Source organism: Thermobia domestica, chromosome 16 (genome assembly GCF_964235325.1).
Source record: "Thermobia domestica chromosome 16, izTheDome1.hap1.1, whole genome shotgun sequence".
Taxonomy (NCBI): domain Eukaryota; kingdom Metazoa; phylum Arthropoda; class Insecta; order Zygentoma; family Lepismatidae; genus Thermobia; species Thermobia domestica.
The window spans coordinates 35323788-35351236 of record NC_137469.1 but is presented as its reverse complement, the minus strand read 5'-3'; the positions used below and the strand labels follow the sequence as shown (position 1 = coordinate 35351236).

The 27449-nt window shown below is 35.7% G+C and overlaps 1 protein-coding gene across 3 annotated transcripts in view; it reads left to right on the top strand.

Annotated features, from left to right (window-relative positions):
- The window catches only part of Pka-R2 (cAMP-dependent protein kinase type II regulatory subunit), a 145837-nt gene extending 135669 nt beyond the window's left edge, over window positions 1–10168 (top strand). For all 3 annotated transcript variants that reach the window (XM_081742299.1, XM_081742297.1, XM_081742298.1), the window contains exon 8: window positions 1398–10168. In XM_081742299.1, coding sequence (XP_081598425.1) covers window positions 1398–1528 — 131 coding nt within the window. In that variant the 3' untranslated portion in view covers window positions 1529–10168. The remainder of the gene's footprint in view (window positions 1–1397) is intronic.
- The last annotated feature ends 17281 nt before the right edge of the window (window positions 10169–27449 follow it).

Below are 27449 nucleotides of genomic sequence, written 5' to 3'. Positions count from 1 at the left end.
GTAGAGGGTTTCCTGGATTAGATTAACTTCGTTGAAGCCATAGTATAATTTTCTGAGCTCATTTGATCTAGTTTATGATCGTATTTACTTCTCCGCGTGGAAATTCTTTGACACAAAGACATGATGTGTAAAATTCTTTGTCCATTCTGTAGATTAAAAATAATAAGAATAGTTTAAAATTTGACACAGTTTTAAGATACGAAAAATGTGTATTAAGTATACGGTTTTGCATACTTATATTCAGTGGCATAATTCTTTAGCAACCGGTGGGGTCCCTGATTCGATCCCAGCTCGCGCCAAGTGAACTTTGTAGTGGACAAATACCGTGTGCGTGGGTTTCCTCGGGGTTCTCCCGTTTCCTCCCACGTTTCTTCATTTCCACCATTTCACTCATTTCTCATCATCACCATCTCCTTTAGCCTAACCGGCATAACAGTGGGACGTAAAGTCAAATATTTCATTTCATTTCATTTCTTTAGCAACCGGTTTAATATATATATATATATATATATATATATATATATATATATATATATATATATATATACAGAGAGAAAAGAAAAGATAGAGAGAGAGAGAAAGAGAAAGAAAGAAAGAAAGAAAATAAGAGCAGTAAAAGTAAGTAAGTAGATGGATAGATATAACTCTCTTAGGAAACATACCATAAAGGTAGACAAAAGCAAATATTTTCTGGACAGCACAAGTGACAAGTACAGACCTACACAGCATCCTAATACAAGGTGTGACGAAATTAAGTAGCACTGCGAATATCTTGGAAACAGATTATCCAAGATAGATGGTTGTCAAAAACTATTGGAAAGGCTTTAATCCAGCAATGGATCGGCAGTTGTTGATAACAGTATGTATGCGTTTCAAATACAAATAACTCTCACAACAACACTGATACGATCCCAGTTCTCATTTGGAATTAAGAAATAAACGCTTATACCTTGTTCTGAGAGATCATATCTTTAACTCTATAGCTGTAAGAATTTCTAAAAACAAAGATAGTTAAACTAAAATTTGCTATTCCTGTGCATAACTGGATAAAATTTACTGTTATGTCTGGGTATAACAACGGTTCTGTGAACTTGAAATATTTCAACAACCGGTTCTAGCGAACCTGCTAAATAGCACCACTGCCCATACTCCACTATATAGTCTTTTGTCAGTAACTTTGGAACGAATTCACCAGTTTGAACATAACTTTTGTTAACATATAAAGAACTAAGTTTCTTCTACAGCTGTGAACTGAAACTATACTTAAATTACTAACTCATTCCGAAGTTTTTGACAACTTAAAAAATACTGCAACAGGAAACATTGTAACCCAGATTTCTTTTATTGAAGTAATTAAATTTTATTTTGATATATATTTTTTTTTCTCTCTTTTCTAGTTTTGGATGTGGAGGCTTTTGAAAGACTATTGGGCCCATGCATGGAAATAATGAAGAGGAACATAGATGATTATGAGAATCAATTAATACAGATTTTCGGTTCAAAAACTAACATAACTGATATTCGATGAAAACTTAGGTTATGTTATAGATTGCAATGTATCTTAAATGTGTCTATTTTCATATCATGTAAAACCTTATTTATTATTGCATTCAATTTGAGATGAGTTTCGCCAAATTTGACCTGTTTGGCCGTGTTGTCACAGTATATATTAAAAAGTAGTTGCGAGTTTTTTCTCCTTTTAATCAAAATTTTCAAATCATTTTATTACAGCAAAATAGATACGGAATAAGCAATATGTATAGATATATATCTCAAGTTGTACATTCCATTCCACACATGTGCTTCATTAAAAATATATATATAAAAGAATGAATATATTACACCTTGCAATAGCAGTATTAAAAGTGCTATATTTGACAATCATTGGGTTTTTTTGCTTTGCAAGTTGTGTAGTTTAACTGCTGAAATTTTTTGCACATATCAAAGCAACAGAGGCTGATAATTACAAATCGCTTTAAGAATGGTCAAGTGAATTTGGTCCAGGAAAACTTAATATTGCTTAAATGGTAGTGACACATGTTTAAAACTGTGGAATTGTGTTGAATATTCAGGCAGCATGACGTCAAGAGTATTTTATTTTTAGTGGAATAGTAATAGTGAGCTACATATTTCTTTGTAATTTTAAGTATTTATTTTTATTGACACTATTATTACATACATTGCAAGTAACTATTCTATTAATAAAGAATAAAGATAGTTCAAGGGAGCAAATTTCTTATCTTAATTATTTTGTAAAATTTCTTATAATTCGAAAACGTAGTAGTGAAGGAAGATCGTACAGAAATGCTGCAACACTATACGTGTTGTGATAGTAAAAATATGCTATAAATATTTATTAAGAAAAGGTAGCAATAGACAAGTAGCGGAGTTTTGAAAAGTATTGCCTGAGCAAGTATTAAAATCAAAGTCTGAAAATTAAAGAAGTGCATTTTTAATTAGAAGATTAAGGAATAATGTGCAAAGATTTAGTAAGTAAGTGTGTAAGTTCTCTTTCTCTCAAAAATCTTACATTTTTTGTCTATTTAACAATCTAATCTTTCACATTGTAACTAACACTGTGATCACTCATTTATTTTTTGCTATATATATATACTACTAAATTGCATTCCAGTTTCGATATTCTTAGCGGTGTAGATTATAGAGACACTATGATGCTATGTCTTTGAAGAATCAAAATGTCAAATTTCTGTGTGAGCACTGAAGTGTGTTAACTAATTTTTCAAAACTCAATGAACTGAGAGCACTGTTTTCCAAATTCGTCAGTTTAGAATACAATGATTCAAAGTAATTGGTTATTTCCCTTTCATATTATGTTTTTTCGTCTGTCAACTGTATATAGTTCTCGCAACAACAAGATGGCTCTCAGTGGGTGGTATTCGGAACTGTCCGAACAGTTGTATACTCTTAGTACATTGTAACGTAACGTGTGTCCAAAGACGTTGCCATATTTTTGGTCCTCTTTTAACTGTGATTAATGACATAAATGTGGGTTTGGAAAACCAGTTTACTTTTTCCTTCCCCCTCCCCCGCCCCTTCCTCGCCAACGAGAAGTAGATACTCAGAATATGAACACACTGACCAACTGCCTGCATATGGTTTATTCCTTCTCAATGGGAGAAGAAAGATTTTCTGCTGAAAGTGTCAAATAACTAATCAACACAAACCATTCGAGTTTCTAGGCTACTTTTTTTCTTCTCCAAAACATTTAAGACATTATATTCCTTTCTAAAATGACAGACATCAGCTTGTACTCACTTCCTATTCTGACCGAGAAATATCACAGTTCGAATTTCTTGGCAACACCGGATTTCGGAGAAAATATCTGTTTTACTGCCATGTAGTGGGAGGAGGAGAAGGCTAATAGATCAATTTAATTTTCTATACCACCCATTAAGGCTTTTAAGCTTTTGCGAGAAGATTAACGGAATGCCTTCCCATTTCACGCTGTCTCAATTGATTTGTTCTTTCTTGTGATCTTACGTTACGAATTCTAGTTTTCGCGTCTTCCATAACTTTCACAATTATACTGCACGCTCTAGATTTAATAAGTCTCTATTTAGAAAATATAATCATAAAACTTTTCTCTAAGCTTATTGCGTTGTATATGTAATCATCTTTATTACAGTAACTCGTCCAACAATTACATTTAAATTTTTAGTAACAAGAAAGTTCAATATATGAACACACTGTATTCTTAAACTGCTGTAAAACGATATTTGATTACGTTTCGTGCATTTACTTGCTAAGACTATGCCTGTTTTTCTTCGATATTCACCTGTCATGGAAAGTTCTGTGCTTCATTGTTAAGAGGTGGTGGTTCTTAACCACGTTTCTGAAGCTTCATATTCGCCCGTCTAAATTGGATGTTCGCGCATGTAAGCTTCAGTAAATGCGTAAAACGAATAATAAGACAGTAAGTTCAGGGCATTAAATAAAAATGGAGGGTCCTTGCTTTCGTTAAACAAAAGATCACATTTTAGAAACATAGAATTAAACTACTCGTTTTATAAATGGTTGAATTAGTGTGTAAGCGAAGTGGAGGACTCAATCCCTTTGAAAATATATATAAATACAGAATTGAATAAGGTTTACGAGTGCAGTATATAGTGTATATGTAAGCTGAATTAAAATCCACGATTGCTGTATTAATCTACATCTATAAGAATTCTTTCATGCCTAAAATACTACACACTTAAGCTGCATTATGATTTTTTTTTCTTTTTCAATACTATATGGCACTCACTTTACGTAATTACTCATAAATCGTACAAATGAATTTAACTAATTCAAGGTTTAAAAATGCTCACAATACTCACAGACCAATTATATCGCTAATACTCTTACTTATGTTATTTATATATATTTCTTCATGATATTTAGCATAATTAATAATCGAAGACTTCAATTGCCAATTAATATTCTCTATATATGAAAAAAGACTTAAACCTTTAGTCAAAATATATATATAAATATGTAAAAAGACTTTAGTTTGGTTGTCTTCCATCCCTTTAAGGTAGAAGATATATTCGTCAGCTGAATGGTACTGGTAAAATACAAGAGAAAAATAAAACTTGCTTCATGCAAATGTATATGTGCTAATCAATCAAAAATTAACCCATGTTTTATTAAAAGTGGATAACTCCAGTCACTGCAAAAGTATGCTTCTTGGTAAATAATGTAACAAAAAACATGTAAAATGTTATTTTTGTGAAATGAGAATGTGCCACTGTAGACTCTAGGGTTTTTATTGGTAATGGATAAGTACTGGAGTGTCATAAATACCGCAGAGCCCGGAAGTTAATGGCGAAATATAATTATGAATTTGCTATCATAAATTTGCATAAGAAAGTTGTGTATTAAGTGTGATGTTACTTCACTAAGCTGGTTGTCGAAATAAATAACGACGTTTAGAGGAAATCTGTTATTTTTTCTTCTCACAAGTTTTAAAATGGAAACAAAATGGATTTCAAAGCGGTCTAGTACGTAGAAAGTACTGTGAAACAAGTTTATTACAGTCTTTGAATTATTGCTAATTATCGCGTAATTTAGTAACGAATGTGTTTCATAGGACTGCCTTCTACGGAGACCAAACTTCAATATTATCCATGAAAGTGAAGGAAAGATGAATCAACTTCTTCTTAAGAAATTCAGAGGTGTGAATGTAGGTTAAGAACAACTGAACAAGATGTTGCATAATTCTTTGAATAATTTCGTGTGAAATGTAATTACGATAGACATCACATCGCAGACTGTTTGCAATCTTTTGTATATGTAGAAGGTAACGATAACGCGAGAGAAAACTTGTCAACGAGTATAGTATGTTAAATTTATACTTGCAAAATAAAGTACACAACTAACAGACCACTTATAAGTGATAGGAAAAAATAATACGATTGAGTAATGCCTAAAAATCGTGGAAATTTACTTCTCAGAGACAGCTGAAGACATACTTGTAAAGATGTAGAATTCAAGAAATGAAGATGAAATAAACTCTCCCAAATTCGCAGTATTCGGAATTGGATCAGATACAAACTAACTTTGGAATTGGATTGGATTAGATGTAGTTGCTTGCGTAAGAGGTGGATTTTATATATTTTATGTATACCTAGTGAGTGGAATGTTGTGTCCTTAGTAAGACTTATAGAGATAAATTGTTTCAAAATTTCCATTCTTAGTTTCTTTTTGTTCGATGTTCTTAACCAGCATTTACTGCTATTATATGGGTGAATTTATTTATTTTTATTTTCTTAGCGTACTAAAAGTAATTTCCAAAGACTTTCTAACAACACGTATACGTCCCCTTTGTGTTTCCTCGTTATTAACTAAGGTCATAATTTAAGATTGGAACGTGAGATGGAATATAGCGTCAGGACTCTTTCTTATTTAAAATATCATGATGATGATGATCCATACTTTTGATCTCAATACCAACATGATTTATTCAGTTCTACCAAGTGGAACATTTTCTGTGTATTAAAATTTTGAAAAAAAAATTACCCCTTCCCCTTTCTTCTTTCAAGAGGAATGAAAATTGACATACAATAGGGACATGAAGAGGGAACAGGAGTGAATACAGCTAGTGTGTGTGTGGTTTAAGATTTAACGGGGACCATAAACACTTTTCATTATTTACTTCACGTCTGTGAAGTTTTAAAAGAAAACTTAGCACAATAGTTTAATCTAAATGGCAGATAAGTTAATGTAATGGACCGATGGAAGGTTAATGGATATATTAACCCTTTCACTTTTGTCGGCGGAAAGAAAATTTCCCTAACCAGCGAATGTCGACTATAGTCAAGGTTTAAAAATTTTTTGGCTGTATCTTGGGCTTGTTGAGAGTAGTCGTCAAAGGTTTTCCGTGTGATTTTTTTGCGTTCTATTGTTTATCGAAAAGAATACAAGGCAAAAAATCGCACGGAACACCTTTGGCGACTACTCTCAACAAACCGAAGATACGGATTAAAAAAAAAAAAAAAATGGAACATTAATTAAGTCGACATTCGCTGGTTAGGGAAATTTACTTTCCGTCGTCTTACACAGTGAAAGAGTTAAAATTGTAATTTATTGGATTAACAATCGACTTTTTGCGTTTTTGGTTATTAATATAACAAATTTCGACCTTAGTATGTTCATGAAGCTTACATTGGCACAATTTCATAAACGTACCTGTTGTATACATTCAACTGTTATGCTGTTGTTTTAATTTTAAATAAGTAAAGCTTCATAGACCCGATATATAAATAAAATAAAAAGTGTTTATGATCTGTGTTTAATCGAAGCTCTTAATCTTTCTATCGCAGGAAAACAAAACAAAAAAACTAAATAAATAAAAATTCTTATAAAACATTAAATTAACGACATCGAATATTTAACGTGTTTCTGAAATGACGATATAATTAATCTATGCATATAGCTTTCTTCAAGTTCTGTTCTTTTGCACGTAAAAATATTTTACTATCTAGTTTACTGACATCACACTTGCTAATGTAATTATTTTGTAAAAGTTTAGTTTCTACGATTATGCACCGAGGCTGAGAGAAAGGTGATAATGGTCGATGATGATGATGAAATGACGAAAGTGGGAGGAAACGGAAGCATCCAGAGAAAATCTGCACATACGGTGTTTGTCCACCACAAAGCCTGCTTGTTAGAATGTGTTTTATTACCAATAAGGAATAAGATTTTAAAAAAGAAAGAAACCTGTTGGAGTTATCCAAGGTGAAAGGTCTTCTGGATGTTGATTCCTCAAATATTTACAAAATCGGTTTTAAAGATATATCCATTTCCGCTTTTGTGGTGTATAGGAATTGTGAAAGGTGTAGGTCTTAAATTCGATTTTCATTTTTCTCCATTAAAAAGAAAATCTTTCCTATGAGAGTTCGAAAGTAAAAAGGGCAGGGAGCATGCATACAGTAAAAGTATTTGTCAACTCATTTTAAAACTGATATTTGGTCTTATAGACTAACAATTGAATAGAATAAAATGTGTGAAAATATTCAGGAATAGAACTGCTGGTATTAACTTTGTACACAGACTTGACTTGTATGTTGGTGTGAGTTTACTGAGAGCAAGAATCAAAGGAAGAATTGTTTCTGATGAGCTTGAGGCTTTATGCTCACTCTGTATAAGCTCATAATTGGAAGTGCTGTCACAAGCGTTACTCAGGGGAACAAAGCTGTATGTAAAAGTCCAAGAATGTGTACGTTACAACAAAGAAAATATTTTGCCATAAGTTCCGGGGCTCTAGTCGTAAGTGTAAATAAATATGCATATTTGTATGTATGTATGTATGTATGTATGTATGTATGTATGTATGTATGTATGTTGGGTGTATGAAAGTGTGTGTAGGCTTGTATGTATGATGTAATAAGGTGTTCAGTGGCTGATGAAAGTAGATATATGTTGCTTTTGCTATGACATTTAGTTAAATGTATTCAAACGCAGTGGAGAAAAATCACTGACGAACCTAGTAACTGCCAAACTAATTGTAGACTTAGGTTTACAATGCACACACACTTTTTTTAAAAGTAAATATTGTTGTCCCAAATCTAAAATTGTAGTGCCTGGTGTTAAAACCTAACAATGTTAAAACTATGATCCACTTGTCTCTTTTTCTTCTGCTAAGATGGGTAAAGCTAACGTTACAAAATGAAATAATAAAAAAAAAAAAAGGACGAAAACCAGTGTTGCTAATTAGATATATTTGTTGTAAATTGTAGTTCGCTTGCAAATATTGTTTGTATGGGAGTGCCCGGATGGGGCAGTTGAGTATGCAACTATATAAAGCGAATTTCGTAGTGTTCTGACATATCACCTTATTTCAATGAAGTCAAATGCATTAACGTGCCCCTTTTTTTCAAACTGTTTGTCCTTAATAACCAAAAAACATTTAATGTACACTGTTAACAAATAATAATAATAAACTCGAAATGCTTCTCTATTATGTTGTGGGAAATGGGTTTCAGTTTTAACTTTGTCATTGTGCATATCAGATTTAAAATGAATAAGTAATAAAAAGAAAAACTGTATAAGGTATTTTACGTGTTAGCAGATACTGTGTACATTCTCAGTGTTTGTTTTGTTCGTAACTAGTAATGAAGAAAAAACAAAATAATGTGTAAATAAATGTTGAACAAATGATATGTAAAACATTGTGTCCTATGCGTTCGTAGAATGCTAAAAACAGCACAAAGAAAATATCTATAGTAACAGAAATCCAGTTGTATTTTCTTTGACTGGAGAATGTAATGACAGAATCGTGCAAAATTTCTGCTGTACCGAAATTCCGGGATTATAAATAGTATAATTCAGGGATTTCAAAAGTAAAAACTAGTATAGTTATTTTCATTGCCTGAATATTCTCAGAAGACGGTCTTTTTTTTTTTTAATATATATATATAATAGCGTATTACGAGGATGGTTCAGTAAGGTAACGACCTCTTATTGCATAATATACTCAACTTACACAATCGGTAACAATATAAAATAGCATATTTTGTACACAGTTACATACAATGTATGTATGCTTTTTTTTTCTTTTGACTCGCATTGTATGTTTAAAGAACAGAGTGGTTATAATACATATTTTTCGGCATAGTTTAAGCATTTATTAAAAAAAAAAGTCGAGTCATGTGTCTAAAGGCGCATGGGGGTTCGTTGAACTGTTTTGTCAGTTGTAAATTACGTGGCATAAAGTGCCTCTTGTTACTTTCGAACAAGATGAAAAACACTGTATACCGGGTTAGGATTGCAAGAAGAATGGTCTATATCTCATATTGGTAGCGCTGTGACAAGTTGTGTGTACCCTCATCGAGATTTGCGCACTAAACCCACCTGTTCATGATGTCAACAGGGGATTAGCACCGTGTATCCCCGAACAGGTTGATTCTCAACTGATGGTATGTCCTTTAGACACAAAAATCTGATCATACAGTGCATTTTAACAGTTTACCCTAAAGTCTCCTAACAAGTATACATCAAAGCAAAGTCAGCTCGTTACTGTTGGCAGGAAATTATAGAAATGCCATGTAAGAATTTTCATACTTTACTTATTGAACCTCCTTCGTACATTATTTTATACACTTACGATTAAAGAATAATTTGTTACTCTTTTCAGTTTCTTTAATTATTATTATTATTATTTTTTTATTTTCATCATTTTTCATTTGCTTGCTAATTGGGAGATGCAGTCAAACACTAATATCTCGATCATGGAGTTGGTCTTTGAATTCTGAAATTCTGGGATTACATTCACTAGTTCAGATCAGACATGAAATTGGAGTCGTGCATTTGCAAATGAATCCGCAATGTTTAGGTTGGCGTAATTTGTAAACCCTAATCATAACACAGCTGGCTAAGAAAATCAATCACAAAAACTAATCTGTAATGATATACCCAAGTTTATCGCGTTGTCGTCAACAGTCTTGGAGAAGCAAAATTTTTATTTGTTTATGCATTATTTTATGGTGAACTTGAATAGTGTGTGGATAAGAAAAAAAAAAATCTAGAGTATTAGTTGAGTATTATTATAATTATCGTGGTAGTTTTGAATGCTGTACACCCAGTAGGCATATTGTGTTTTAACATATTATTGTTCAGATGTTTTTATTTTATTGTTGAAACACTTAATAAAACCCGTTTTAATACATATTGCAGATTGATTAAATATGAACCCTACCTGTCACTTATTTATTTTTTTTATTTATTTAGGTGAATTTGAAGGAATTCGACAAATAGTGACAAATTATTTCATAATCATATTAATGTTTATAGAAACACACACAGCAATGAACAAAGGCTTAAGCTCTCGATTGAGTTGCAATAACTTCTTGTCGGAAACTAGGGCCAGAAAATGTACAAATTATTTGATCATGACCTTTGTTAGCATTCATAAAATCAAATATGACACGATTGAATGTTTTGTTCATTTTTCTCTCTCTCTCTTTTGATGATGATCCATTGTGGCTTGAAAGTGTACTGCTTTCAATTATTTATATATATATATATATATATATATATAGTATGTCAGTGTCAGTGTGTCCCAAAGTTTCATTGCGTATATCTTTTGAACCAAGAATAATAAAGGTCTGCGACTTGAAACAAATATAAGCGTGTTCTATGTACACATTTTTGAGATCATGACCAATGTTGGAATTTGTAACGTTTTTGTGTAGTAACGAAAGAAAATACCGAAACTGTAAAATAAAAAATTACAAAATGAAGAAAACCAATGTTGACTTGCAGAAAACTTATTTCCTGCGGGTGAAACCCTGGGTATATGTGCAATATGCAACAACATTTATCCATTTGTGCGAAAATGTGACAAAGTTGATGCAGTGTTGCCATGTAAAAAGGCTATTTAGTGCAAGTTCGTAAACTTTTTTTTTTTTTTTGTGACAGAAACGCGGCACGTGCCAACACTGTTATGTAAAATTACTGTAGCAGGTGTGTTTTAGGTTAATTAATGATAAGCAATGAGAATTTACACATAATTCATAACCTCAGTTTTCATGCAAAAATTTATAATTAAAAAATTCGGCACTTACTTTCGTTACTACACGAAAACGTTACAAATTCCGACATTGATAATGATCTCGCACGCTTACATTTGTTTCAAGTCTCAGGTCTGTATCGTTCTTGGCTCAAAAGATATACGCAATCAAACTTTGAGTTGCGCAACTTTATGGACACACTATATACTAGGGTCACTACGAAAGTTTTGAGATACGCATTGTGGTGGCACAGTATTTGAATTCCAACAATTGCGTTCAGTAGTGGTATCCAGAGCGAAGAAGCGAAGCAAGTTTCAACTCGCCTCGCTTATCGGCGTGGCCGTATCGCCTTCACTTGTTTGTTGATGTGAGCAGTATTCGGCTGTCTAGAATGGAGCTCGAAAGGGAACATTTTCGGCCAACAATCCTTTACGATTTCAAAAGTGGTATGAACGAGAGACAAAGTCTTGACCGTTTGCAGGGAGCATTTGGGGACCTTGCTTCTTCCCAAGCTACAATTTTTCGGTGGTTTGGTGAATTCAGAAGAGGCCGGACATCGCTTAAAGATGGAGAGAGAGCTGGACGTCCAGCAACAGTTATGTCAGATGAAAACATTTCCTTGAACAAATGATTCGAGAAAATCCTCGAACAACTTTCAAGGACATTGAATCTACATTGAATATTGGATCGCCAGCAGTAACAAAAATTCTTCATGATCATCTTCGGCTCAGGAAGGTTTCATCTCGTTGGGTGCCTCACACTGACTGAACAGCAGAAGCGCATGCGTGTGGAATGGTGTGAATAAATGCTTGTAAGATTTGATGGAGGCAATTCTCGACACGTCTCTGACATTGTTACTGGTGATGAGATTTGGATCTATCAATTTGACCCTGAAAATAAACGCCAGTCTACAGTTTGGATCTTTCCACACGAAAATCCACCCACGAAAGTGAAGCGACCGCGAAGTGTGGGGAAGAAGATGGTCGCAACTTTCTTCTTCAAATCTGGCCATGTTGCAACTGTTCCACTTGAAGAACAAAGGACTGTTACTGCTCAGTGATACGCCACTGTTTGCCTAACAAAAGTATTCCAGAAGCTTCGGGAACGGCACCCAAGAACTGGATTGCGTGGGATCCTGCTTCTTCATGACAACGCGCCGCACACACGGCCAACATCACAATTGTTTTTAGAATCTACGGAGGTCAAACTTATGACATCCGCCGTATAGCCCTGACCTGGCCCCGTGTAATTTTTTTCTGTTCCCCAGGATCAAAGATCGCATGCGTGGGAAAAGATTTTGTAGCCCTGAAAAAGCTGTAGTGGCTTACGAGAATGAACTTTCAACACTTGAAGAAAAAGACTGGCAACACTGCTTCCAAAAGTGGTTTTCGAGGATGCAAAAGTGTGTAGTGTAATGGTGAATACTTTGAGAAAATGTAAGTGTTAAATTTATTTTAAGTATGTAAGTTATTTCACATCTCAAAACTTTCGTAGTGACCCTCGTATCTATCTATCTATCTAAAGTCTTTCCAGCCTTAGAACAAAGTAGGCGTAAACAAAGCGAAATGAATTACTCCGTGGCTCACACGTGCTTCGGCAGCGAGAAACGTGAACAGCAAGATCGTCTGCTAGCTTACTGTTGTCGCATAATTTCCAGACTACAAGGCTACTGATAAATAATTAACGGACTGGCACTGACTAATGCTATGTGGGAGATATATATTTTCTTAAATCCTTATATAAACGAGATTGTCTCTATTTTGTGTTTTATAACACGAGACGAAAATGTTGTCCTCTTTTGTGTTTTATAACACGAGATGAAAATGGATTGTTGTCACAAATTGTTGCCATGAAACTCTGCATTCTACAATAATTTTAAATGAGTGGGGAAGGCGCGTGAACGCATACGCATGCGCAGTAAATAATATATGTCTAGATATGGGTGAGGTTGAAATAAAGCTACATCTCTTGTTAAATATTATATATATTGCGTTTATCATCACAAAATGCAGGATACATTTAGATATCTTTATTTGAAATTATTATTTTAGTAGGGATTATATTGCGGTAGGATACTAGTGCACTGAGACCAACAACCAATCGCTGGTCATCGACAAACTGGTAGTCAGGTGGGTTTGTTTACATCTACTTTTTTCTAAGGCTGGAAAGAGAATATCTATGGTGCCTTCCATTTCAACTCAGGCAAAAAAAATATAAAATTATACCATCACCATCTCAGATATTGTTGAAACTTTTTTATAGCAACTAGACATGTTTTTAAGAGACCCATATTTTTTTGTTTTGTCGAAAAAAAATTTCCTGCCAAGTAATGGGCCATCAAAGACGGGGAGTACAATTTATGAATTGTAGAAGACATGGAAAATGGTCAACTTCGGAGCCTCAGCATTCGGCTATGGAGACAGGTAGAGTTATAATTCTTGTTGTGGTATGTACATAGGGATATAAACAAACCATATTTTATTATAGTTTGGTTTGCGCATGCATATCTTTTTGTACATAAATTAACAAATGAACGTCAATTTATTTGAAAAGTCGAAGTTTGCGATTTTTTTTTCGAGCACTTCCGGTTCGAATTTTAAAATTCTGTTTTCACGGTTGGTAAGACCTGGTTACCCGCTTTCCGAAAAAAAAATGTATCGCTTCTGTTTGCAACCACTTTGTCGCAAAAAATTCGAGAAATTGTAAAATTTTCAAAAATCGCCATTTTTATGCGCCATTTTCTCGAAAACACCATCTTTTAAAATTCTGAAGTTTTGACAGATGGTTCAACTTTACATGAACAATAAACACACCAAATACCATTCTCGACCAATGCTTCATGAATTAACTGCAGCCTTTTAAAGTTAGCGAAGTTTCGTTAACTTTGATGTTACAGTTAGCAACACTGGGAACAATAAAAGTGCAATGATTTGATTATGTTTGTGGTTCACATTCATTAAATGAAGAATAAAAGGTTTTCTTGACTGTTTTTTTTATTATTATTTTGATCAAGAAGGCTCTCTGAAATAGTAAAATGAGCCTCCCCCTCCTTCGTTTTCTTAAACCGAAATAATCTGAGGTGGAAATTACGATTACGAAACGCACAAATTTCAAGTTCACTTACTTGAAATGGTCTTCGGAAACAAAATTTTACTGATTTTTTTTTTATTTTTTACATGGATCAATCATTTGCTTGATTGGTGTCGTCTTCGCTAGTAGCATGTAACCGTGTAGGTGCTCCAATAGGTGTTGGCTCACTCACAAATCGTCCAGGAGTGGATCTAGGGAAAAAAACTTTATTTTATATATAAATAAAACCGATCTCAGAGTTTGGAGCTCGTTGTCTAAGGGCCAATCCTACCATCTTCTGATATCTGTCTGATATAAATATCCTCCTGACATTTTTCCGATAAGTGTTCTACAATGTCCTGATAACAATCAGGTGGCTGATAAACCCTATCAGCTGGTTGGTACTTTGACAGGAAGTTCAATTCCCTGTTAACAGCTATCAGCTACTTGTTAGTTGTTGTGTAGTGAATCATGGAAGAAATCGAAGAATTGTTGATGGTGTCCGAGGACGATGAGGAGATTGTTCAATATATAGCGAGGCCTAGAAGACCATTTTAGCTCGAATATATGCCAATTTATAACGATAAGTAGTACCCGTTGGCTACAAGTGCCCGCACATAAGCGCCATGTAATTTGTGTAGTTAGAAGATGAAGAAATATATTCTATATAAAATATAGAGTTTAATTATTGAAATTAAATGATATATAAAAACATATCTAAATTATTAATCTAATTTACATATTTTTAGAGGTGGAATATCAAATAAATGAATTAATTAAAAGCTCAGATTGTGTTATTACGTGTACTATTATAAAATGGAGTGTAATATATAACGAAATTAATGTTATAAATTTTAGTTATAAATTTGACGTTTCAATTGTTTTCAGTATGATCAACAGAAAACCAACCAATCAAATGGTCCGTTAAAACCTTGCTTCGGGTTAACTATCGGACAGAAACATATATGGGGCACAGTGTATTGTAGAACGAACCACGGGTTAAAGTAACTGACAACTTCCTGATATCTAATTCTGACTGATAGTAATCAGAAAGAATATCAGGATATTGTAGGACTGGCCCTAAGTAGCAGTATTACCCCTCCCCCCTTCCAGAAGTCCGCCCTGGATCCGCCCCTGTGTAGCACATTGTCGATAGTCACAAATGCTGAAGGTCCATGTGGAAGCATAAACAGCACTTCAACTTCACGTAATTTATGATTTATTCATAATATTTCAGCTGCGCACCACTGGTTATCATACATATATGTATGTAACAAAAGTTCCTTTTTGTAGATTTCTTAAATCTACACTTTGAATTGCAGAAGTGCGATTTTGGGGGAAGCATGAAGTTAGTTCATGGTGACCCGTTACTGCCATAAAAACTTCGCTATTTTCCGAAAGCCAAAGATGACTTCGTTGAATACCAGTTACCGGTCGCATACTTTCCCTTTTTTCTTCCGGAAGGCAACAAAACGAGAGTAATACCCGGAGTTTGTACTTGCACTATACTCACGAATTATTCTGTGGTTTTAGTGGGGGCGCGGTGGCTCAGTGGTAGAGCGTTCACCTCCGGTGCTTGGAGTTCCTGGTTCGATCCCAGATCGCGCCGTGTGGGCTTTGTGGTGGACAAACACCGTGCACGTATGTTTTCTCCGGGTTATCCCGTTTCCTCCCACTTTCTGCATTCCACCATTTCATTCATTTCTCATAATCACCGTCTCCTTTAGCCTCACCAGCATACGCGTGGGACGTAAAACTTAAAGATTTCATTTTTTTCTTCTGCGGTTTTAATACTGTGTATCTGTATTTGCCTAAGGTTATGCCGCGTTGCCACATTCTTTACACCTCTCCGCAGAGACCCTTGTATGGCCGGTTTCACTGATTTATCGGACCTGTCTGCACCTTGAACATCTGAAAGCGATTTTTAAAGTGAGATGCAGCACCATCAGAAATCACTGACACGGTTTGGGAAATTGTAGACACTTATTTTCTCGTATTCTAACCTTTTTCTATAAAATATATTTTCGCTTTTCTTCGAATATTTTTAGAATCTTGTCTATGGCTATGAATACATGAGCCGAATCGTGTGTTTTATTGTCGTTTATTACAACAAAACTGTCAGTTGTTTCATATTCCGGTGATAACTCTGCTTTCACTTTGCAGAATAACAGTCCAGTTTTCAACGCACATGAAGTAAAATAGAATTTGTATCTTGAAATTTTATACGGTGCTTTTCGGTAGCAATTAATTCTCTTTGGATTTTCTTGATGTCATGAATTACAATTCTTACAGTTAAACAAGCAATGTATGATACGAAAACAGAAAGTGGCACAGTTTTTTAACGAGATTGTTTTCCCATATGGCATACGTAACACTTTCATTTTCATCAGGATCAATAATTAAAGACTCCACACTTATTCCTTCCATTCCAGGACATTTTCTACGGATCATACTACTAAAGGAATGAAATGAAATGAAATTTGGAGTTTTACGTCCCACGGTTATGCCGGTTAGGCTAAAGGAGACGGTGATAATGAGTAATGAATGAAATGGTGGAATGAAGAAAGTGGGAGGAAACGGGAGAACCCCGAAAAAACCCACGCACACGGTGTTTGTCCACCGCAAAGTTAACTTGGCGGGAGCAGGGTTTGAACCCGAGACCCCTAGCACCAGAGGTGAACGCTCTACCACTGAGCCACCGCGGCCCCCCATACTAATAAAGGAAATAGGTCACTCATGACAGCTTCAGTACAGGCTGCACCTTTGATTTGTAGCAACGCAGTAGCAGCTAACTTAAAATTTGCACAATACACACACATACACACATACACACTTCCCTCGCAGATTGCGGACTGACCCACTTTAGTCGAATACTGTAAAATTCCGAGTGACCCATTCTTATGTTGGTATTGTTCTGTTTAAAAAGTCAGTAAATTTCTTTGGAACGCGTAAGAAAACGTTTCATTTTTTTTTTTTTTTTTTTTTAACCTTTTGTCCTTTTTCGATCACTGCAATGAGATCGCACTTAATTGAGACTTTGTCTGGATCATTCCAAATCATCACTGAGGTAATAGTTCAGACTTTTTGTAGATCATCAGAATTTATTGGATGGCCATTTCAAGTAAACTTAAAATTTGTGTGTTTCGTAATCGTAATTTCCACCTCAGATTATTTCGGTTTAAGAAAACGGAGGAGGAGGGGGAGGCTCATTTTACTATTTCAGAGAGCCTTCTTGATCAAAATAATAATAAAAAAACAGTCAAGAAAACCTTTTATTCTTCATTTAATGAATGTGAACCACAAACATAATCAAATCATTGCACTTTTATTGTTCCCAGTGTTGCTAACTGTAACATCAAAGTTAACGAAACTTCGCTAACTTTAAAAGGCTGCAGTTAATTCATGAAGCATTGGTCGAGAATGGTATTTGGTGTGTTTATTATTCATGTAAAGTTCAACCATCTGACAAAATTTCAGAATTTTAAAAGATGATGTTTTCGAGAAAATGGCGCATAAAAATGGCGATTTTTGAAAATTTTACAATTTCTCGAATTTTTTGCGACAAAGTGGTTGCAAACAGAAACGATACAAATTTTTTTTCGGAAAGCGGGTAACCAGGTCTTACCAACCGTGAAAACATAATTTTAAAATTCGAACCGGAAGTGCTCGAAAAAAAATTCGCAAACTTCGTCTTTTCAGAAGAATTGACGTTCATTTGTTAATTTATGTACAAAAAATACGCATGCGAAACCAAACTATAATAAAATATAGTTTATTTATATCCCTATGTACACTCATGTCCAAAATAATTGTCATATCTATAACTGTCTTCTTGTAAGAATATTATTTGATAATGATTTTGCAGGGTACTTTTAATACAGATACTATGTGTATAATTGGGAAATGTATATTTGTGATAAATTTCATAGGAAAAGGATTGTAAATACGAAAATTATAATGAGTAAAAAGAAATATTGCTGAATGGACAAGAAAATTCTATTTTTGTTTTATAGTTCTTACTTACTGCTCTTTTGACATGAAATTTGTCACATACGTGTCTTTACCGATTATACACATACTAACATTATAAGAAGTACCGGACGAATTCGTTATCAAATTTTATTCGTAAAAAACATATTTATAGACATGCGACAATAATTTTGGACATGAGTGTACATACCACAACAAGAATTATAACTCTATCTGTCTCCATAGCCGAATGGTGAGGCTCCGAAGTTGACCATTTTCCATGTCTTCTACAATTCATAAATTGTACTCCCCGTCTTTGATGGCCCATTACTTGGCGGGAAAATTTTTTTCGACAAAACAAAAAAATATATATATATATGGGTCTCTTAAAAACATGTCTAGTTGCTATATAAAAAAGTTTCAACAATATCTGAGATGGTGATGGTACATGCTCTGCCTGAATTGGAATGGAAGGCACCCTCTCTCTCTCTCTCTCTCAGAGAGAGAGAGAGAGAGAGAGAGAGAGAGAGAATTTCTAAAAACAATTTTTCACTACCTGAAGCATTGATTCACTTGTCAATGCTTCCAACATGTCTTGAATTACACTCGAGTGAGCCAAATGCATGACCATCCTGTTTCCAGCTGTTGGACGGTAATAATCTCTCTTTACAACTTATAATCAGATGGTACTACGTCCGTTATCGATTTATTTACTTCTAATGACTAACATAGTAGCAATTTAGCGGAAGCACTAGCAAATTTATTTACTGTTCAATGACTATAGTAGTAGCTGCTCAGTTCGATTGCCAACTTCTAAATAGGCTGGCAATGACACAACACAAATCTAAAATTCTGCTGCTTTGTCAAACTCGTCGAAACGCACAATAGCTCTGGCCCCAGCTAAAAATCCCCGTAAAAATTTCTAGATCCGGAGAGTTTGGTTGCTAGAATGAGTTATATAGTGACTAAATAAAAATAAAATCGTAGGTAGGCATTCATTATTTTTTGGCAGCCATTTTTCAATATGGCGACTGCCAAAACACTTTTCACATTATCTCGGTAGCCAATGACACTTCTGGAGTGATTTAAAAGCATATAAACTTATGTTTTTCGAGGCTGTAGAATCTCTCAAAACTATTTCCAAATTAGTTTTGAATACATTATTTTGAAAATGAATACTACCACGACATTATACCGGAAGGGCGGATACAAGTCAACAGTTTTAATTAATACACTTACGTAAAGAGCAAATACTACTACTTTGTGAAATTTCATTATTTATAGAATAACCAGTTGAAAACTTATAGACAGATTATTTTACTGCATACAGTTATGTTTAAAATATATATACAGGGTGGTAGGTAACTCCACCGACAAACTTTGGGAGGAGATTCCTTATATGAAATGAAAGAAACAAGTTCTAATAAACATGGGACAAGAAAAACGTCTCTCAGAGTTATGAACCGTCGAAAATGCACGTTTCGGAACGCTCTGCCTTAGAAACTACAGGACCGATCCCAAGCGGTTTAAGGAATTAGAAAGGAACTAGTATGCGCTCTATCTAAATATCTATGTTCTACCGTGGTCCGTTATCGGGGAAACGAACTGTAAAAAGGAAGTTGAGTTATAGGGATATTCCTTTAAGTACTAATGGCGCGTTCATTTCACCGATAACGGAGGATGGTAAAACATGGATATTTAGATAGACCGCATACTAGTTTCTGTGTAATTTCTTAAACCGCTTGGGATAGGTCCTATAGTTTCTAAGGCAGGGCGTTTCGAAACATGATTTTTCGAATTTTCGGCGGTTCATAACTCTGAAAGGAGACGTTTTTTGTCCCATGTTTATTAGAACTTTTTTCTTTCATTTCATATAAGGAATCAGCTCCCAAAGTTTGTCGGTAGAGTTACCTACCACCCTGTATATATATATATGTAAGTGTTCTTTGTCTAGTCTAATATAGTATTATTGTTTTTTGTTTGTTTGTTTGTTTGTTTTTTTGTCTAGTATAGTTTACTGTATATGTTAAATCAGTAAAGAAGCAGTTTGCTCATTTGTTATGAAAATATTCACTTGTGCACTGTTTGTTATTACAGTGTTCACTACTGCATTTGCAGTAGGTCGTACAGAAGAAAAATGCACTTACACAAGAGTATCGATAAGTGTTGCGTGACTTGCATCCACATTTTCGGGTCACGTCAGTTGGCAGTGGATTTACGAACTTTAGTGGTCGCAACATACCATTCAATTCAGTCCATCCAAAATTACACGAATCTAGTTCCAGAAAAGATTGCTCTAATATCGTAACGCATTTTCTAATTGAATAATAGGCACGGAAAACGTGACCTTGGTTTGACTTAGAATTCATTGAAAGTCGTGCATTTTGTGCTAGGTTTCCAAACGCGCATTAAGTATTTCTCAACATCAGAGACAACGATTGTGTTGTGCTCTGTCTCTGCAAACGTCTGTAGGTTCTGCACGCACAGCGCCCTTTTTGATTCCAATTTTGCTAACTTCATAATTATTTATGTGAGTATTTATATTGTTCCACACAAGTGAACCAAATTTGGAAAGTATTATGTGGAGAGAGAGAGAGAGAGAGAGAGAGAGAGAGAAAAGGTTTCTCGACAGTTCCATAGTCTACCTACAACTCTTGCAGACTTAATAGAACAAACTTCTCGACAAAGCGAAGAAGAAATGCAACATCAGCGCCATTTGAAAGAAACAACAACTGTCTTCTTTCCGTGAATTATGTCCAGTATGTGTTAAGTGCTAGACGCAGGTCTGCTTATTCCACGTTACTGTCTTGTATAACAGATTTCGTCATTAGAAATTTGGGTTGCCCGTACCATGACACCATCATTAAGCATTCCACCGGTAATTACAGTAAGGTCTTCAGCCATCATTGATGAGTACTGTAGCATAAATTTACGCGCAAACATTTGCAGTTTCATCTTATTTCCTGTTGACGCCCAGAACTTGTCTAAATGGAATAGGAATGGGCATTGAAGAGTTGATATACACCATTTCACCATTGTACACTCCAACACTCTCCTTATTCGCTCCAATTGTTTCACTGATAAGGGGAAATCGTTGTCGAAAACAAATAATATGCAACTCTTGATTATCAGAAGTGGACAGCACTGTCTGCAGAAAGCAGTGCATCACCTGTCCAAAGTTTTTCATTGATGCCATCTTAATGGTTCACATCTGGGGCATGAAGTCAACGATCAAAACTATTGGCAGATGAGGTGTTTTTTGCTCCAATTGGAGTTGGCTCTCTAGCTCCGACACCAAAGCGTATTTCTGTGGTTTCGTTGGGGCGTTTTCTTCGAAAAATGTTTGTGTATCGGATAGATCATGTGAAAAAAAAAAAAAAAACATCTCGCACAGACACTCCTCGCTCTTTCGTCACGCCAATGTCTGACTTCAGCTGCTTGTTTGATATGGTGTCACCATCACTAACTTTGGGGTCGTGCTCTTGTAGAAACAAAGTGGATAAATTGACGCGAAAATATGGCGTCAGTGGGTTTCTTGCTTTTCAAGACAAACCTCTCCCTTTTCAGCTGGTTGTAGTTTTCTATTTCCGACAGAATATATAGCAAGCGACGTCCAACTTTTTCGTCCACGTACCTCCTAGTCAGAAAGTTGTGTATCTTTACTGGTTGCTGGTGATAATCAAATGGATTGCCTTCGTGAATTATAAAATCCAGCAAGCACTTAACATGCAAACCGAAATTTTCACATTCCCAATCAAGTCGTGAAAAAGTTTCCCTGTGATCCATTAGACGGGAATTTGTCAGTTCTCTAAATACGTTGGTTATTTCCAGAATCTCATGATACACCAGCTGCCACATATTCTGCTTTTTTCGTTTACCTGACAATCCCCTTCGAGCTTTTTTGGAACCTTTGGATAGTCTGCTCAAGTTTCGTATTCGGAGAGACTGCATTGAAGAAACCGTTCTTGTCTTTAACGACGAAGTGTCAATTTTAAAACTTCCTGTAAATATATGGTAACTTCCTTTCAAAGTTTCTGGCAATTTCCAGGCACCACGAAGCATATCGCAGATAAAGTCAAGTCGAACTCATGAAATCTTGCCACAAGTTGTTGAACAGTATAGCTCGCAAATTCCAATTTCCTTCGCTAGCAGACGCAACCAAATTCTTAAAAAAATCATCTAAGTGAAGCAAAGTTCCTCAGTACTTGTAATGCTCAGATTTTTGAGACGCTTCGTGCAAAAGTCTATCAAATGCTTCCAGGTGGCTTTGGACTTCATCCTTAAATAGGTGGAAAGCTAATTGGACCTGAGTATTATCTTCTTTCAAAGCATTTTGACGTGATTTTCCTATCGCTATCTGCTCTCGGAAAATTGTTTTGTCGTGTTTTACCCCAAAGACTTGCCATTGAAGAGTTCGTAACATTTCTGAAACGATGAGCATACCTTGAAAAGAACAGAGACTGTGTTCCATAAAGAACAGACTGTATTGTCTTGGTTCCAAAAATTTCACATTCGATCATAGCCTCTTCCATTCCACTTCTGATTAAAAAATTTAGCACAACTTAATGCGATTTTAGCCATGTGGAAAGTATAACTCCAGAGGGCAGGAGAGTATTATGTCCACTACAGTGTGAAAAATTGTTTCATCACAAAATACAGAAAGAATAGGTTTAGGTTGATCTTGCAGTTGTCCACGAACATGTTGAAAATTCTTCAAGGCGGTATATAATGTTGCGTATTCTGTTACTGGTGATGGTAATACCGGAAGGAATGCCGTTCACTTTTTTTTTTTAAATCATCGAATGGATAGCACATCTTGGAAGTCTGGGGAAAGTGTATCTCAGCAATCCGGGTACGGTTTCTGATCCCAGTAAAAGGGAGGAAGCTCTGTGGGATAAGGGTTATCATCAAACCCAAATGGTGACTTAACACGTACCATTGGATCCGAGATGAGATACGGAGTATTTCGACGTGTGCGTGGTACTTCTACATGCGAAGGCGGTAGTCGTTGAGCGTAGAAAGGTAGGCAGGGTCGGGAATGAACAAGCCACCTAGAGTATGCCTGGGGCTCCCGGATTGAGTTGGACTCTGCAGGTCTGTGGTCATACCATGGGATTCGGTAGCATGTGTGAGCTTACCTTAACGCTCGGGCATCATGCCTGGAGAGCATGGGAGGACCTGACTCGTTAGTAGGACCGTCTCCACCAGTAGGTAACTGGTAAGCACTCAGGACTTCGGTCTGGCCGTGCAGTCAGAGTATCCCACTTCCTTAGAGAATAGGGGGGTTACATCGCTAATGCGAGTCAAGGTAAAGGACAAATCTTGACCGTGCACTTCGTACACGAGCTTTATCAGCCGATAGAGAAAATACGGGCCAGGCCCCTATGTTGGCAGTACCGGTCCATCATATAGGCCGAACGGACGCAGTAAGTTTTGCCATATAGTCGTTAGAGTTGATTGTAAGAAACTCTCATTTTTTATTTCTTTCATTCTCTAGTGAACTACTTGTATTTTAGGTAAGAAGAAAATTAGACCCTCTCCCCTTAAGTCTTCGGAGAAACTTACTCGTATTCCAGATATGTTAAATGGCATGGTCTCCAGGTGTCAAAATCATTGGGAAGAACGGTGAAACTGACGAATGGACGGAGGAACTTACTTCAAAGAATCACTCTCCTATCGTGCAGAGGTCATAAAACGTTAAATGTGTTGAGATCTTGATTTAGATCGTTTAGATTCCTCCTCTCCTATCCTCGCTCTGAAGTAAGAACAATCCAGGTAGCCAGCAAGTATGCTGTTAAATTATAGAGTCATTTAGAAATTCAACTATTCGTTCTTGGTAGAACAACATGAAGCAAATGTAAATTTTACAATAAAACTCGCTGAGATGTCCGTTCTTCTCGGGAAGAATAGATGTATAGAAAATACTCGAATCCTTTGCTGACTTCAATGAAAGTATGACGAAAACCCACCGAGTAGATTTTTGCATAAACTATGAACCACTTACCTCCTGAAGATACGTCCAATAATCAAAATAACACAAAAACCTACCTTGAGAAGTTGAGTTGAGCTTAATGTCCCGTTCAGCAGCGAGGCTATATGAGACGTGGACCTACTGATTAATGTGGAATCCGAACCACTTGAGCTCCCGTGCTAAAGGCGCGTATGCTAACTGCTTAGCCACGAAGCAGCTCCACTTTAAGGAAGGTAGGCCTACATGTTCTAAGATTAATTTCAATTGACAAGCCTTTTCTCTCCGTGATACGATCAGAAATGTCAACGTCGCTGCAATGTGGTGCAAAAATGTAAAACGTGTCCTCTTTCTCCGCTGTTAAAACGGGAATTCTTTAAAAATTCTTGTCCGTTTATTTTTAATGAGAAGTGTATATGCTGAATTTCAACATCCTAACTTGAGCGGCTCCTGAGATACTCTATTTTCACATTTTGAACCTCCTATATCCCCATAAGGATCCACATTTTAATCAAAGTAACAATAGAAAAACACAGATCGAAGAAAATAATTATGTTCCAAAGTATATTTCAAACGTTTCAGATTCCCGATGAGAATTCATGTGGTTTGGATCCCGAATTAAGCTGTAGATCCACGTCTCATAACTTCGATGCTGAAAGGAACGCTAAATCCTATTCCAACGAACAACCAAACGGTTCAGCCGGTTTCGTATGATGCGTTCTTACACCAGATCACTGCCATTTTATATGACTTACAGCATTAGAAAATATCAATCGATCGCCAAAATATAGAAGGGGTGGTTCTAAATACTCCTGAATCATGGACCCTGCGTCAAAAAAATTAGCCGAAGTCATGCAAACACTACTATAGTGTTCTGTCTCAGATCCAGGCTCCTGTCTGTGGTCTGCTTTACGTTGATGACCTTAATTTTTATTGAATCCTCTTGTTCATTGGTCAAATGATATGGACTTCAGGTTTTCTGGAGAAAAAACTGTGCGCACACTTTTGCTAATAACGAACTTGCCTTTTTCATTCTGATTTAAGAGCTTGACTTCGGATCACCATATAATGTCGGTACCTACTGGTGCTTCCCCGTGAAGCACACGTACACTGTATTGCTGACCATCCTTACAGCTTTCTTCTGTATGTTGGCCAAATACACGGCCGGTATGCAGCATGTGCTCATGTTCACGTCCATGGTACACATGGAAGTTTCATTGTGAAAGAATCAGTGTCTATATCTCTGGTTACTACAAATTCGTAGTGTTCACCATGACTGATGACTTCACTAAGGCTTCACCTATGGTTGTTGTTACACACAGCACACATGTTCCTAGGAGTACCAGCACAAATTCGGAGTGTTACTACAACGCATACCAATTTTAATGTTTCGTACACGGATAGTTCCGAAAGTAAGAATTTTGTCTTTGTTACAGACGAAGATAGTTTACACAGTCTGCAACGCCTGTGCTCAGTATTCTTTACCAAACCAAATCAGTTAACCTTGCTCTCGATCATATGCTTAATTTTTTGCTACTTCGTGTGCTAATCTCTTAATATATTCTTGAAGAAATTAAAATTACCGAAAGAATTTTTGTAGTGTCAATGGCTCAGACGAAGACAAGGTGTCCACTCTCAAAGCGTTTTGAAATTCCCGGTTTTACTAGATAAATTCTCGGTTATAACGGGCACTAAAAGACAAATATTTTGCGAAAAAGGCGGAAGGATTATTATTTAGTTCCCACTCGAACAATATAAAATTATGCTATCGAAAGAAATTATATTTTCTTACCTGTTTTCATTACTTCCCGATAAGCGCATTGATTTTTTCTTCCAGATGAGCAGCTTCTTTTTTTTTTTTTTTTTTTTTTTGCCTCAGCAATTACCTTTGCCTTTTCAGCTTCCAATTCCAGTATTTCTCGTGTTACACATTTTCTCTCTCTTTCCATCTTTTCCTTTTCACTCAAATCCTTTGCCTTTTTCTTCAAATGTTCAGTATACCGAGCATGTGCATTTTTGGCCGCATGTATCATATCTTTGCTGATTTTAATTGACTCCAATCCATCTAATGCACTCACACCATCATACACTTGTCTCATGGCAATAAGGCTCTCCTGTTTGATTCTCAAAAATGCATTCAGAATTCACAGAAAATCCTCTCTCTACTGATGCATTTCTATGTGGCAGTATCAAAATACATTCATTGTATAAAATCATTGAGTTCTCGTACACTTTCTTCACTGAATACGCTAAAAAGTTCAACATAAAATGCATCCAGATGCTTCTCCTTTCTTTTAAACGTTTTGCACTGATTAATAGATTCAGGTGACGAAAATACCTTCCGATATTGTCCCATAATTTTATCTGCTTTGCTTCCCGTAAACCATCGTTTAGCTACCATCTCCTCCAAAGATAATGTCAAACGCTTCTCCGCTAGTGTCAGGTTGTGACCAATAAGCACAGGATCAAGACACGAAATAGCTCGAGTAAGTTTGTATTTCAATGGTAACCTATCCATTACTTTACTAATCATCGCTGCGATAGCTTCTCTGCACGTTCGTCGCAGTGTTAGCTTGTCTAGATCCGTTATTTCCTTGATTTTACGCATGGCATCCCTAGTTGCAAAGCCTATGTCCACATCTTTAGCAGGAAGAAGATTGTTTGGATCTGATATATCTGTACAGATATATATTTTTTGCGTTTTTAACTTTCGGCCTTCTTCGACTATTATCGTTGTGTTTCCCGGTTCTTTGGAGAAATTCACAGCTTATTCCCGGTTCACGAAATTCCCGACTATTTCCCGGTTTCCCGGTGGGTGGACACCCTGGAAGACTATACCAACAGGATTAGTTAAAACAGCTTTCGATTCTTCGGAACACATCTGCAAGAACTTACATTAATTTTATAATGTGTTTACTACGCTAGATTTCAAGTTATAGTTAGGTAAATAAAATTAAAAGGTACTCACCTTTCTCTTCTATATTCTGTTACGGATGTATTTTAAAAATTACTCTGAACGCCGAGTTTTCGCTGTCCAGTGCCAGTCTTAAGCAGGGATACGAGGGAATTACATCAAGGTCATAACTATCTGTACATCAATATATCTTCACAAGTAAACACAAGCCTCTTTACGCTTCCAGTGCCGGTTTCACAGTGTACAAAAAAATATTAGTTTACACACGGGGTTCACGCTGAAACTTTTATTGATTTTCCTGAATTTCCATGACTAAGTAAAATTTTCCTGAGCCGTGACACCGCCAACATTACTTTACGGTTAAGTTTAGGAAAAAATCTATTATTTTAATCAGCCTTCATTTCCATAACTGTCTACCGCTCTATTTTTTGAATACTAAGTCAACTTTCTTCCTGTGAATACTTACGAGTCCAACTTCCTGTACTTACAATGCAATAAAACACAAGAGACAAACATT